This window comes from Mchenga conophoros, linkage group LG17 (genome assembly GCF_057382185.1).
Source record: "Mchenga conophoros isolate Kocher_MC1m ecotype Shallow Benthic linkage group LG17, M_conophoros_male_GT1.1, whole genome shotgun sequence".
Taxonomy (NCBI): domain Eukaryota; kingdom Metazoa; phylum Chordata; class Actinopteri; order Cichliformes; family Cichlidae; genus Mchenga; species Mchenga conophoros.
The window spans coordinates 24,504,132-24,520,631 of NC_140542.1; the positions used below are offsets into that span (position 1 = coordinate 24,504,132).

Here is a 16,500-nt window from a genome sequence, read left to right on the forward strand (position 1 = left end):
GGGTGCCATTAACATTTTATGGATTAACTGTAACATTATGAGAATGCTTTGTGAAAATTTTTGCAGCTCTCAGAAATAGACCACAGACTTAAGTTACGCATCGTTCACTGACACCCATGGAATGCATAATATACTCTTATATTTCCCATCTTTGTAAAGTCCAGTGTTAGCTTTTAAATTAACAATGCAAGTGTAGCACTGTCCATTCAAACAAGTGTTTATGCCTAAGCTCTGTGATTACATCTGTTTTCATCTCTGTGGGAACGTATTTAATGCTCTAAATGAAACTCATTCATTTACCTGGTAAGTTTGCAGCACTTGTTCAGACATGCCAGCTGTCATTCCTATTTTTACACAGTTTGATAACATCGTGCGATTCTCTGCCTACGTTTACCTGAACTAAAAAGAAGAATGTGAATGTGCAGGGCTGTTAAATTTTCCCACTAGCGATATCAATGTCAGTTGAAATGTGGTTTTGATGTTTGTATATGATCATTCTGCTTTAAATGTCATTTACTTTAACATATTAAGCAATAGTGGAAAGCATTACAGCATTATTTCATTTTCATTCACTGTTATCCCCATATTAAGTGGTCACGTATGAACTCTTTTTTCCAAGCTTCTCTGTTTGAGGCTTCTTCTTTGTTTCTTTGAAATGACATAAGCTTAAATATACGATTCAGTTGTCACTCTACCTTTCTACAGCTTTTTATTACCACTATAGTGAGCCCTAAAGCTAAGCTTTTAAATACCGCTGGTATGTATTACTGTCTCCAGGTTCACTGTGTCCTGGAGAGTATTATTATTTTATAGCTTCAGAAATGAATTAATGTCAGGAAAACTACGATTTAGATATGGAGCTTAACTTTAGGATCATATTTCTTTGGTTTCAAGTAGTACAAGCCATGCAACAGCCTAATATCTACTAATCTCGTGTTTATGGGGATACGTTGGGCAAAGTTGCAGTTTTGCTAATTCTTTGATATCTTCTTCATGCTTTATGATAAAACTTGTTGCTACTGGGCACGTACTGTACTTCATTGACTGACTCATTTAGTGTGTATTGTTATCAAGAACAGTTTAACCATCCTGTTATTTGCACGAAGAGATTGCCTGAGCTCTTGTTTACATTAGCCTAATAATTTAGCACCTCTGTAGCTAGCAATAGTACAACTAATCCAACTTTCCTTATCCCCCCAATCTTCATAACAATTTAGTTTTGATTTTGATTTTTTGTTCTTGTGTTTTAGAAATATTTAAGCCAAAAATTGTTTTAAATATTTTCTAGATACCAACTAGCTGGTTAGCTAACTGCTAACATTTAAGTGCATTAGCATTACACTTTATTGTTACCCTTTGAGTAACACTTCACAAGATCCTTTTTAACATTTGGTAGAGCTTCAGTGGTTGTATTTGGGAACTGAAGCAAACTTTGGACCTTAGAGTTACTAGAGTTACCAAAGCTCAACACATTTACTTTATTTATTGGTTGTATTAACTATTTTCCAATATATTGATATCAACAATCAGAACTCCTGACAAATGAAAATCAAAAAGTAAAGAGGAGACAGTCTATGCCAAATAGACTTTTAAATAACCAAATATTGGTATCAGTATTAGTCTTAACGATCATATATGAGTGTGGCTCTAGAAGTTAATTACAGCAGAAATAGGCATCTAAAGAACAAAGATAACAGAGCTGATGTGAAAAGAAGGAAAAGAAAATTCTTGTTTCTTTCACTTGGGATCAAAAATATCCCCTATGCCTTTTTGTAGGCGCCACAGCTGCACCACAGAACTGTAAATGCCCTGCTGTATTAGTTAATCAGATATTCATTATGTAACTGAGAATCTAGTACAGGACAAAATATTTGTTTTACAGCTTTTACTAGAGTTTCAGTTTCATTATAATGTATTCAAGGTTCAGAAATGAGCTAAAATATGCACGTAGCAGCTATCACTGTAGTGGCCAAATACTCCCACAGGTGCAGTAATACCAACAAGCGCATGACTGTGACTGTGTGTGTCCAGACACCTGTTTGCTTGTCAGTCTGCACGCCCGCAGTAAGTCGGTTATTGGCAGTAAAACAGGACTTGGTAAAGAGGGGCTGTGATGCAACCTGTCTACACCTCGCTGTGCCTCTACTTGTCTACCACGCTGGGCGAAAGAGCCATATGATGACGCGAAACAGGTTCAGCCAGACAGGTGGCATAGCAAAATCGAATAAATACATTTTTTTCCCCTATAAGTAAATTAATTTTTCCTTATTGTGCAATCGTGAAAGTTGCCACTGAGGACATGTTTTAAGAGATACTATATAAACTGAGGGACTGAGCTTGGCAAGGAACTGAAATACGAGTGAGAACGATTATTGGGAAAAAGTGTTTCACACACACACACAAAAATTAATATTTCATCCGATCAATAGTTCAGTTTCTCTCGAAACTTCAAAACAAGCTTCATTCTAAAAGATGTTTTAAGTGTCAGGGAACTGAATAGCTCTTGTTATTTTCATTTATTCTCACAGACTTCTGCAGGCAATTCATCTCATAATGCACTCATTTCAGTCTTTATACACCATCCACTTGAATCAGATCAATAACCTAAACATAAACACCAAAATTAGCCATTTATGTCCTCTTGTGCTCCATGCAAACACTCAAGCACGGCACAGTGATTATTAACAGCCCTAAAGTGCTATCCAGAAACATTAGCGTTATCTCATGACATTTAAAACATAAAAAGTCATTCGTCACCAGCAGCTAATGCAGCCAGGTACATTTTTGAAGCCATTACAGGTGAGTAACCACATAATCAGCAGCAGCGGTGGCTGTTTCCCTATTCACCCACAGCTTTATATGAAAACTCTGATTCTCTGTAGTTCACACCAAACTCTTTCACAAAAATGCCAAATTTAGCCCCGTATCTTGATGTTGAGCTTTTTTAAAATTTTTATTCTCTGACTTGAAAATGCAATAAATCAGTCTTCATCTAAAAAAATAATAATACGGGTAAAACAGGCCTCAGATGTCCAATTAAAGAAAAGCAGGGCTGGTGGGTCCAACAACCGTGCAGTGACAGAGAGCTGAAGCTCCCCCCGTAGCTTTCCTTTTAATGTTTATCATTATAAAGGCATTTTATTATATTATGATCATTAAAAAATGCTTTGTCAGTGGGGGAAGTGTCCCTGCCTACACAAGAGTAAGCAAAGCTGCAACATCTTCCATATGAGGACATTAGTTTCACTTTAAAATTTCAAGAATACTGTATAGTGGGAGTACACGTCAATGTCGCTGTTTTAAAGACGAGCAGTCACAGAGAAACAGCTTATGTAACTTAGGTCTTTAAAAACAAAACAAGGGTGTTTCTTTTCCTATTATGGGCTGTGTGAGTTGGCGTTTGCACTTGTCAAGGCAGGATTTAGTTGTAGACTCAAAGAACAAAAGAAGAAGAAAGGATGGTTGATATGTTAGAGCGTGGGTCTTCAGTCACCAGAGGCATTCCCCTAGACTCAATTCACCAAACATCCTTGTATCCCCTACAACTGGCCTGGTTTGCGTCACTGTGGTAAGCAGATGGTTCTCCCCAGAGCAAGGAGCCTAATTTCCCATCGCCACCTGGGAACAGTCAGAAAGCGATGTGGCGCTCGCTCCTCATTAATTGAGCACTGTAATGGCACGACTGTCCTGTCGCTACACGCTGAGACCCTGTGGCTCGGGGAACAGGAGGCTGCGGATGGACACGCACCATGGGCGGGAAGCTCGATTTGTCTGTGTCCATTTTAGTGGTCAGAGCTTCACTCTGCCCTTGCCCTTCTTTTCTTGTTTCCACTAATATATTTAAAGCTCATAAATATTGATAAAAATGCCAAATAAAGGAAGGCAATGGACACATTTAAGTCACCTTCACAAAAACAAACAAAAAACTTGACTCCACTGACTCGACTTTATTTTCACATTAGCCTACTAAAATATGCATAAATAGGATACACAAATAAGACTGGATATTTTGACACGTGATAGTTTTTAAGGACTTTTTAATGGGACTTTATAGCCTGGACTAGAGCATACAAAAATTATTTTGTATGTATGTATGTAAATGACCAGGAAATGGCTCACTATAAGCATTATTATACATCACATCAGAAAAATCTCATATTCTGAATTACTTTTATTGGATTTAACTACAGTTCTATTGGATTTTACAAGTTGAATACATTTTGTTAATGAAATATCTCTATAGTTTGATTTCACTGAGGGAAAAAATAGTACAAAGTGAAACCAAGTAAGGTAAAGTAAATTAGGTATCTTCACCAGCTTCATATCCCCCCTTATATTTCTCCTTATACTAGCAGCACCACCTGCAGCACATGTAGCAGAGTGACATCACAGCTACATATGAATATGCTGAACTGGAACTGGACGTTCTCTGCTGTCTGTCTATAGTTGCTTGAGGTCATGTATGAGCAGACTGTGACCAGTTTCAGGTAAACAGTCCTTATGCAGAAGAAAACAATCAGCTATTGTCTGACAACAGTTTAGCTCTGTTACTTTGTTAGCATTCATAAACTATGACTGTCTTATGGAACAAGAGGACTTGGACCGGATATTCAGTATGCATTATCTGATATCCAGATATTCTGGCTACATCCCAAACTCCAAAATATTGGCTTTTGAACCGAGAGGCTAAGTAATCAAATTTTGAGATGGATTTGAAGATTGCAACTCAGCCAGCATCGGGGTTTTACAGTGAGATGTAATCTAGTTTATGACAGACATTGCTGTAATGTCCATAAACAGTGACACCACTGTTTTGAATTTTCAAACCAGCTCTAACATACTGCTTATACATTTAAAAAGAATATAAGCCGCTGTACGTAATGCAGTTTTTTAGTCCCTTAAAATCAGTATCAATCCACAAAAACATTATTGGTCGGGACATAATTTGATGCACAGTGTTGTTGTGTGTATAGAATTTTTTATTATTGCTTTAGAGATGAAGAATTCTGTCACACCAACGAGGTATTTAAGGACAAGCGGAACCAGTAAAACTCATATTTAAAAAATAAATAAACAAATAAACATTGTTGTTGACCACTAATGTAGAAAAGTCTTTTCAATATAACACTATACCATTTAATTCCATCACACTGCTGGCATTGCTGCTTTCTGTCTGTAAGACTGAAGATAAGACTCAGACTGTATATTTAGCAGCTTCTTGGTACATAACTTACAAGTATTACACAAGCATTATACAATTCCACACAGGCACACAAATTATGTGCTCTTAGTAAGCGTGTGCATAAAACTGTGTGAAGGAGGATCCGCCACCACTGACCAGCAGCTGACAGACATAATCTTTGAATTTTTTTTTTTTATTAGATGAAATCATCCATCTGGTAGAAAGGCTAACTCCTAATCTCTTTTCTGATCCTTTAAAACCAGCTTATTGAATCTCATCCATGCATTAAATACAGGTAAACAAAGGTGAACAAAGATCTAATTGCACCTTTAGTTGGACATGTTTTCATCAATGTGAAGTTTGCATCTTTCTTAAATGTGGGCAAGCGTGAAAAGCAACGAGAAAAACCCGTCTTGGTGATTCTCAGAGAGCCTTTAATCACTCCTGCTACCACATGAGGGACAGACAAGTGAAAGCCAAGTCATCATGTTATAGTTTGTTGTAATCTAAGCTTATCAGGGGCTGCTGGGAAACATCGGCTTACTCAGTTTTCACATTGAATAAAAATGTGACCGGCCACCATCTAGCCCTACAGGACGCTTTTTAAAACGAGGGTACAAACATGCTGAGGTCAACTGAAGACATTCAGAATAACCACAAGCAAAAACATAAAAGACTCTGTAGATGGGTTAAAGGAGAAACACATAAAAGAGTTCCTGTTTGTGAAAGGTTCTCATAAAATGTACAGGACACCAGATCTACTGGAGAGAAGTGTAAGCGTACAGTGGATGGGGAAGATGGCTCAGAAAGAGGTTAATACTTTTCTTTCCTAAATTAGATTTTTTTTTTTAAAGAACATCATTTGATCTATTAATCTACCACAATTTAGGTTCTACTTTTATGAAAGTTCATTCAATAAATTCAATAAATTCCAGGGCTGATTTCTTTTTGAACGAAAAAACTGAGAATGATAGTTACGCCCCACAAACAAAGACTAGCTGAGGTGTGACATTTTGACTTTGCCTCTCTGTGTGAGCTTTGTTGATAAGCTTGTTGACAAGATTTGTGGGCTATACAGCACTATGGCTTCCTTTATAAGTCAGTCAGCCATTGCCATGGGAAACACCCACCCCACGCCTTGAAGCTTAGAAGCTGTCTTCACAAATATGTCCCCTAAAAGTAAAGACATAAATTTCAGTCAAGCTCTGGAGCGAGATATAAGCATAGCCTGCAGAGAGGTTCAGAACAATCACACAAGAGGAGATTGTGTGTTTGTTTCTGATTTAAATATATTTTTCTTCACACTTGAACAAGTTAAACTGCAGGAGTATGCAGTAATTGTGTGAAATAAACCCAGAGGGAGGAAAATGGGCACGGGGGAGATGTTGTGATTGATGCCTGCTGCTTTTGCAAACAACTTACATGGTGCGGGAACAATAAAAGTCATCTGACCAATAACATTAGTCCTGAATGACTACACAAACCAACCATTAATATATTGCGGAACCTATTGTTATTCCATCCTACATTGCACAATTGTTTTCAGACAGCTGATTAAAGAAACAACTCAAGAGTGCATTCACACAGCTCTTTTCTTTTCTCTCTTACCAAAACTTTTGATGTGTGACTACATAAAGTTGCAAAATGTTTTGTCCATGTGTAGAAAATCCCCTGGACAGCACTGGAAAAATAATCCCAAGTGATACTGCTTGCACAACAAGCAATCGAGAAATTCCCCAAAAGACAAAAACAATCTCTGACTCAATATATGTCGCGGGGTGTGTGTGTGTGTTAGACTAACATCCTCATTCCCTGTCCAGGAATGACATCAGTGTTAACAGAAAACCAACCATTTCACAACTGGTCAGGCTCATGCAAAAAAGGTCTGACTTTCAAAATCGGACACTTGCTTAAGTCATGTTTCCTGCTCATGGAACAATGAGCAATGAACAGTGATATTTATTGGAATAAAAACTATAATAATAGCACTTTTTACTAAAGAATTTCTAAATATGGGAAGCGCCAAGCCCCTTAAAATTATTTGTGCTCAAGGTGTGATCAAAAATGTGCAGACAACAACCACAGACTTGGTGTGATAATGGAAGAGTCAACACTGGGGAGAAAACGTTACATACAGCTGTAGCTATATAGAGAAGATATAAAGTGGTTCTAACCACAAATGCAAATGTGCAGAACTGATTTAGAATACACAGCATTGCTGATGACATGAGTCAACAAAAGAGCAGTTCCCATGTTTGAGTTTTATATCGATTTATTTTCACTTCTGCTGCACATAATGCTTTTGTTCTGTGTTCTACTAAAGAAATAGCCTTAATTAATGAATGAGAGACTGATTTCAAATCTGGTTGCGACATAAAATGTTGCATGGCTTATTTGTGGCTTTTGAATTATTACAATGCAGTTAATCAATCAATCCTGGCACTTCATTCACACTTAAGGTGTGGTTATGGCTAACGTTAAACAACTCAACTCCCTCCCACCAGTCACCTCACTTCCTAACAAGGAACAATTGTCCAACGTGGACACAATTCTTAATGCATAATTATGTTTTTCTTTACTAGAATATAAACTCCCATCTGTCTGTGAGTTTCTTGTCCCAGTCTTCCGATACAATCAAGATCTGAACAAACAAAATTGGCATACAGGTGCATCTTATCTATAGATAAGAATCCTGAAGAAGCCAAACAACACTGTAGCATGAGCATTTACCAGTATTCTAAATGTCTCTGATAGTAGAGAGATTTATTTTTTAAGTTCTAGAAAATATACTAAATAGAGATTACTGTTGCACAATGTGAATCAACCCTAACCAAGTGACCTCAGATGACATGAAGGTGAACGATTTCCAGTGCAGCAGAAGTGAGAAAAACAAACAGCTGCCGTGTTGAATTAAAAGTGAAAGGCCTGGCAAAACACCAGGATTCCTGAGAAAACCTGTTTCCTCTTCTGTAATGTGGGAGTACTGATGATTTTACTACTGTCGTTTGTGTCTCTAGACCCCATTATTGAGTTAAATATTCCTGTGTCGATCTGCTGCTCCCCATTAAAATATCAGGTTTGAGTTTTAACAAACTCCTCTATTTGTGGATGGATTGATTTAGATGGAAACATCTCAACGTGCAAGCCGAGGTGAGCATCTTACAGGCGTGTCCGTACATGTCTATGCACGGCAGTGTGCATGACTTCACGTACATCTGCAGCATGGAGGCAGTAATCCATGGATCTTTGCTGCACATTAAACAGTAATCTAAGTTAATATATGATAACACAGCGTGACTATAAGTTGAGCCATTAACCACTTTGCTACACTGGAAAACAGATAGTACCACTTAATGCTGAACTACCTAATCAACTCAGTTTGATTTGTTGTTGGACATGAGTCACTCACACTTTTTGGGTGTCAAGTTTTTGCTTATATATCTAGATACCTTATTTATTTACTTACATACTAAGAATATTGGTTATGTTAGATATTTTTATTATAATACCTGTTTTTACCTTTACCGGTACAAACATCATGTTTTTTTATTCAAACAGTGAGGAGAGTCTGAGAATATGGAAGTATCTACTGGATTTCATCAAGGCCCTGCATGTGTTAAAATATAGCTAATGCTAATGGGCATTAGCTAGTGCTCATTTATGATCATTTTTATGATAAATTCACTGGCAGTATTTGCTCTATCCTGCTAATACTGCTTGTGAAAGAGCTAATCAGCACTAACACTTTAGCGGCTCACTAGCTAACACCTTAGTGAGTTAGTTTACGTGGTGCTAAGCTAACACTGGTGCAGCTATTTAGCTTGTACCAGGCATCCACCATCATATAATTACCAGGTTGATGGACAGATGTTCTAGTAATAAATATAACTGAAAACCGAGATGTAGTTCAATAAATATACTGAGACAAAAAAGAAATGTTCATTAAGTAGTTTTGTATTTAACATGTGGCTCTCAAATTCATATTTAAAACAATGTACGTGTATAATATCCAGTCAATTCCTAGTGGCTTTATAGTCACTCTTTGGTTTAAATGTTTTGATATAAGCCTCAGAGATGAGTTTGGTTTTCTGATTTATAGCTTACATTCATAAAAAAAATAAAAGTGAAACTAATACAAAAAAAGAAGAGAGAAAAATGTGGCTTTAAACTTAGGGAGTCCTTCCTCATTTCCAATAACTGTCAGTAAACTACACTTTTTCCCAAGCCACAGGCTTAACCCAACACAACGGTCATGACCACGATATGGCTCATTAAAAATGGATGCTTGGTCAGGACTCTTTGCTGTTATATTTGAATGTGCTGGGTATCCTTAAGTAGCAGTTTTCCTTGTGCGGGGTTAATGCTGCGAATGCTGTTGTCATATATTCATATAAACCATAATCTTTTGAAATTTAACCGAATAGTTCTGGTGTACGTATTAGTGTGTTATTAGGTGTTTTCTGACTGTTTTAAGGCTAAAATATCCCAAAACTAGCAATTCACGCGATGCCATGCCTTTGAGCATTTTTTTAATAGAAATCTTATTTTAAATTAACGTCTGTAATTTAATTGACATCTTTGGATGTAAAAGAAATGTCTGCAATAAAATCAGTATAAACTATAGTTAGCCAGGCCTAGAAATTATAAACATGTTCTTTTTTTAACTGCCTTAAAAAAAACCTCATTAGGAAAAAAAAGGCCAAAAAATTTGCACACCGACTGGTAAAATAGTGACCCTTTTAATTTTACCTATATATAACCTATATGTGATCTATATGATTTCAATAAAATGGTTATTTTTTTCAAGTGTAATTACAAAAAATACCTTGAAAAGTACATGTGGCTACATTTGCTAAGCAACAGATTCATAAAACAAGCAGAATTACCCGCTGAAGCGACACCTTGTTATTAAGTGACCAGCCCAAAGTAGCTTACCTAACAACAAGGACAAGTGATGAAACAAGTTGCTTTGTTTCATAAGAATCCAAGGCAAAGAAAGTCCACAGGTCTGAATTTCTAGGAGCCGTTTTATCTCGGCCACACAGACTGATTGGATCAAACATGCCGACGCAGGCCTACGAGTAACGGGTATTAAAAATGAATGGGAGGAATTACCATCTTTGTTCTCTCCAGCTCCCTGGTGTTTCCCGTTACTAATTCCTAATCTTAATGACTACCAGATAAGCACAAGTGTTAATTAAAGAGAGCTGCATGGTAATTATATCTCTAAGGGACCTGCGCCAATGCCCCCTCAGCAACAGCTCCTGCAGCTGACACTCCAGCCTGGTTTCTCCTCCTGCACTTGACTCCTTCACAGCATTAAGCATTCACTACTCCCACACTCCTCTTATTATCTCATCGTGACCCAGTGCATTCACCTACTTCCTGAAAATGGAAGGGGATCCACGCTCCAATGACACAGAGCAAGTAATAAAACCACAACAATTTCAGGCTGGTCTCAGCTGACTTGTACGTGTGGAATTCCTATCAGAATATTTACCTAGAAGCATAAGAAATTAAAGTTAATATTTTCATAAGCCAGTAACATGGAGGGAAATGGATGCTGTTCATAAAATATATCTTGGCCTGGAAAACAACTTCACACAACTTCACAATCACTGATCATTGCTGAAACGTGGGTGGAGGGTTGTGGGTGCAGCCCTTGGCCTTATGAAATTACCATGACATCAAACTCCATCACAACCAGCATGCCTTGCCGGGTGCTCACATCATATCTCCATCAGAACTATGGCAATCTGTCGGCTCATCTGCGAGTATCCCCCCTCCCAAAGGAGGGGAAGGACGGGCAGAAAATAATAACAGAATGGACAACAAAAGGCTTTGCCAAAATCATGTGGTTATGAGTCGAGCTTATTAAAAACCACAGTGGAAAGCAAATATGCAAACACTGAGCCCGCTTCCCCCCACCATGAGAAAATGAAATAAAATAAAATATGGTGTGAAAGACAGAGCGGGAAGAAGGAGGGAAACCATCACCCTGCTGCTAATTTAATAGACAGACTATAGCAGGCTATGCAATACCATTATGTTGTGTCATCTGTCCTGCGGAGGTTGGATTGGTTCCTTGGGGAAGGTCACGGCGAATGACAGACATAATCAGATACAATCAAGTCATTCAGGATGCCAAATTTAAACATCACGCAGGCGGGTTGGGAAGCTGATGACCACGCTGCTTGTTTCTGACGTCACATGTCATCAGGTAACAAGACAACATCGAGAAACGTTTTAGATTTGATGTTTGTGCAATACCTCTTTATGTGTTGAAATATACATATATGTGATACACAATGATGTAGGATTAAGTGCAACACACATCAAATGCATCACTTCAGTTGGCATCTGTAAGGCACAGAAGGCATAGAAAAGGTGCAGAAATTGAATGTTAAGGTAAACCCATGTTAGTGCAGGGAAATAGGACAGTTGCCTCTCCATGAAACCTGATGCACCAGGCTTACATAGAAAGCAATGAAGGAAGTGCCCTTATTTTACTAGTCATGTACACAGTTACACACAGTTATACTTCAAATTTCAGTCATCCTTCCAAAATGCACAAGGTATGACACTTTATGCACCTAAATCAACTCTAACTATTTAAGTGCTGGCAAAATTGGGACCCCACATGGGTGTAGTAGTTAAGGTAAGAGCTAAAGTGGCAATAATTGATATTTTGCAAATCTCATGTGAAAGTGGGAGCTTGTTGTAAAGAATTAGGAGAGATTTACCTGAATCTGCAGCTTTAAACAAGTTTAAGATCACTGTTTTGGTTTTCTGTTGACTACTCACTGCTTTGGTTTGAGACTACAATCTTCCAGAAAACTACCCGACATGTGGTTTAGTTATAGCGTAGTTAAGTTTAGAGTTAACGCACCTGAAAATAAGACAACACTTAGCTCTGTATCAAGTTGTTTTAGTGCCTCACGCTAATCATTTTGGTTTTTAGGTGAACCAAGCTGAGAGAAAATAAAGGTAAGCGGCAAGTGAAAGCAAAACTCAACTGTCAGCCCCAGAGAATGCAGTCTTGTCTGGGGCCACTTTTGAGTTTCTTCCTTTCGAAACCCTTATATAGACTTTGTGGGTCCTTAATAGTGGAAAAGCAGAAATACAGCTTAGCATTGGTCAGACTAGAAGTAGGAAGAGCTGTATTCTTAAAATCCCCCTTGTACAAAAGAGCAGATAAAGCAGTTATTAACTAGCTACTCAACACAGTAGACCATTTCCTATAAAGTCACACATTTTCCTCAGGAGTTGGTAGGCTATAACCAAAAACAGAGGTATGAGAGAGTGCTAAGTTAACCCTCTGAGGTCTGGAGCATCAATTCTGTATTTTGAAAGAAAATGTGAATAGTTGTTTATGTATGTCAGTTAGAATAAACACGTGTTCCCTGATTGCCCAAACTTGGGAAACCAATTGAAATAAAACAAATTACACAGATATAGATTAGACTTGAGAGGGCTAACAGGCTGGACAAAAACACACCTCAAAATGTACCACTCTTTAACCGCTGAATGTAAAGTAGTACATCAGAAATGATTCATGACTCGTTTCATTTTGGAAATGAATCATTCATAAAGACACTGACAAATTTCAGTTGGCGATGCCCTAATTTATTTATTTATTTTCCATCTCCACCTACTCCTCCACCCATAACAGTTGGGTATATAAGGTGTGACTCGTTTCAGAATTACTGTTGGTTAGGCTATCAGCGTGGAAAGTCATCAAGTTAAATTAAAGCTCTTATAAGCTCAAACATTCCCAAACCTTTCACACTGCCTGTTTAACCAGCAAATATTCTGGAAACATCCAGAATTTTCAGCAGGTTGAGCAGCTGCAAGCACCTCTGGAAATAAAGGAGGTGAAGAAAAGCTTCCGTTATGCTCTACTCATTAGTCAGAGCAGAGAGGCTGTCACGTATGGTCAGTGGGAGTGTCGAGCAATGTGGGTTTAATCATTAGGCACTGCGGTGCTTTTGTTCCTTAGGTGAAATTTTTAGACAAAAAGATCATGTTGGTCACAAGAAGGCCTCCCCTGCTCTCTCCATTTACTACATCCAGTCTCACTGCCGTCACCAAAGCTACCAAAAAGAAGCCATCACAGACACCTCAGTGATTATTAGATTAATATCCGTGGTTAATTATTTGGCCGCAGATGACTCAGTTTTAAATAATTCTCGAAGTGCAGCCTTTGTTGGCATAAAATCAAAGTAATACATTTGTCTTCTTCATCTTTGAAATGGATTAATAACACTGCTGGGTCGGGGAAGGGAAAACAGTACTTTTTAAATCTACGCATTTTGCCTTGATAACTGTTTTAAAATGACATCACGCTGTTTTGTGTGACTCCAAATGATATCTTCCTCTGCACCACCAGAAAATCATGCACTGTTGCAGAGCAGTTGACTGCACAGAGGTGGAGCAGAGGGAATGCATGCCTGGCTCAACATCCAATCTACACAGAATTCATGTTTTTACAATTTCAAGACAAAGCAGTTGTGTAAAAAAATTAAAATGATGAAAAACAACAATGTAAAAAGAGGATGAATGACTCAGTTAAGCTCACCCTAATCTAACAAACAGACATAAAATGAAACTGGGACTATTCTTAATCACAGGATTTGCTGTTTTTCAGTGTTTGGTATCACTGCAGATTAAAGAAAAATGTGCATGCTTCAACGTTGAGCTTTTTAAAAATGTGTAAGCATTTCCTTACAACTTCTTTAAAATGTTATTTTAGTTAGGACTACTATAGCCGAAAGAAAGTAATTATTTTTTAAACTGCGTTAACCAATGCCTCCCCACTAGTCAGTGAACACACCTGGGAGATAATAGGGCAAGTCAGAGACAACTGGTGTAGAGGTGGATGCCAAGCGGCTTGCAGATTCAATAGCAACAGTACTTTTTTGGAATTGATCTGTTTTAATATGAAGATGCAATGATGCATTTTAAGTTACTACACTGCACGTGAGGATTTGGGGGACAGAAAAGACTCCCATCTTTAAAGAAAAGAACTGCATCCATGACATTCAATTTCAGATCATTTCACTTCACTGAAGAATCTGTGAGAACGATCTCATATCCATTTTTCTTCAGATTGCTTCTGGAATAATCTTCTGCAGCAACTAGCCAAAGTGTTGCACTATGATTCTTTGGCCAGTATTACACAGCCCAGTTTGGCTCTCAGTTGGAGAACAGCATTTCAACTCCCTTCTGCTTTCAGCCAACTCATTCAGGGCATTGAAAACAAGAGGGCCAGCCCACACTGACAGCTTACACCTTCTGGAGTGAGACTGTAGCATTATCAACAAGGCCAGCACACAATATAAACACAAAGCCTGCTTGTGCAAAAAAATCCTGACGCACACACATCATGATACATAAATGCATTTCCTATAGTCTATCAAAAACACTCATTAACATCTGTGCTGCTAATGACAGTCTGAGAGCACAATAGCTTCAAAGAAGTAGAGGTTTGAGCTTGTTTGATCTTTTTCACCATAAATACCTAGTCTAGTCTGGCTGTTGCTCTGAGGCTGCAACAACCAAGATACTGTTTCAGAGGTTGGCCTTGAGGTCTAAGCTGAGGGTAATAAATATTCAAAAACTGCCAAGCCCTTTTGTTTGGGTATGGAATTACACTAGCAATATAAGCAGTGGTTATTCCCCAGCATAATAACACAGTTTACAGTCATATTGCTTTTCTTAAGAGGGTACGCTAAGCAGATTAGGAAAAAATAAAATAAAATGTGTTGTTATCCTCCAAACAAATGAGCAGAACTTGAGATGAAGATAGCTTTTGAAAAGAAAATTATTTTCTACATCAGGCCTCATCCCAGTTGAGTCATAGTTATGGCTTATTTAAAGAGGCAGCCACTTGTTTCTAGACAGTTCCTGAAGCACGTGGATTTCCATTTTGGAAACAAGTTGTTTTAGGGGGCAAATTGATTTTACTCATATGGTGATTTAGGTGATAAAAAAGCCCTCTGCACACACCACCAAATGTACGTCAATCACGTTTCAAACAGTTAACCACTCACTGACATGGCTTACCACTTGAATTCTTGCCACATATGAGGTGCTGGTAGGGCTGCAGCAGACCCCAGATCTCCGAGTCGTTGCAGATGGCTTGCTCCATTGACTCCAGCGTAAACTTGGGGATCCCGTTATCCCTCTCCACGAGCGCGCTGCGCAGGACGCGGGTGAAAACCTCTCTGAACAGACTCTCCATGCAGGCGGTGAGGTATATGGCAGCGTGCTCGTGGATCCTTAGGGCCACCCGACTATCCACCATCCACCTGAAGAACTTCCCCACGGAGAAGACCAGCCCGCAGCGCGCGGACTTGCCTCGGCTGAACTTGTCCCCGGTGCTCATGTTGTAGAGGGACAAGGCGCTCAGAGCCGCCGTGATGCAGTTGACGGAGATGGTCCACGAGAGCACCACCTTGATGGCGCTTTGGATCTCGTGCTTGGTGCACTTGGCGTAGCGCAAGCTGAGTCGCTGCGCCTCCCGGGCCACCCTCACCAGCGCGCGGCTAATGAGAGTCGACAGTCGCGCCAGGACCTCCGGTGGCGGGTTGCCCACCATCAGCTCCTCGTCTTTCCTCAGCGCGCCCTCCACCTCGCCCAGGGTCCATGGCACCTCCTCCAGCTCGGGCAGCTTGGCGCAGTGACCCGAGCACTCCAGTATCTCCGTGTCCTCCGCCAGGACGGTGTTGACTGTGTCCAAACTGTTTTGTCTGCTGTGCATGGATTCCGTCAGATGCCAGCAGTTTCCCCCATGCGAGATGGACTGATGCGTGTCGGAGCAGCACAGCGACACGCTGGACGACCTAACCGAGTCCGCGGCTCCACCATAACCAGAATCAAGCGTTAAATCCTCCAGCGTCCTCACGACTGTCTTACCCTTGCCTGCCATAACTGCACCGCATACTGTTGGGTATGCTTGGTCTCCCAGTTAAATGCCACAAACTCGTTTCAGCGCGTTTCTCCGCCGCAATCTCCCGATTTAAGCGTATTCCCCAGAATGAAGAGTGGAACGACACCAACGAACATCTACTTTTCTCCTCCTCTGCGCGTCTTGCTGTCACCGATATCCTCTCCTCCTGTCCACAACTTCATAACCCGAGAGCGCACAAACCCTCCGCGCTCACTGCAACAAGCGCAGCGCAGGCAGGACTCCGATGGAGAGGAGGAGCATGAGAGCGGCGGGCTGGAACGAGCCAATCCGCGTATCCATCAGTTGTTACTGACAGAGAGGAGCTACCTGCTGCTTTTCAGCAGAATCTACCTGGAGCTGGTGAAAC

The 16,500-nt window shown here is 39.5% G+C and overlaps 1 protein-coding gene across 2 annotated transcripts in view; it reads right to left on the reverse strand.

Moving 5' to 3' along the window:
• Positions 1-16,500, reverse strand: part of LOC146555524 (ankyrin repeat- and BTB/POZ domain-containing protein 3-A) — a 283,020-nt gene extending 266,520 nt beyond the window's left edge. For both annotated transcript variants that reach the window (XM_085251640.1, XM_085251639.1), the window contains exon 1: positions 15,248-16,500. In XM_085251640.1, the coding sequence (XP_085107766.1) occupies positions 15,248-16,112 (865 nt within the window). In that variant the 5' untranslated portion in view covers positions 16,113-16,500. The remainder of the gene's footprint in view (positions 1-15,247) is intronic.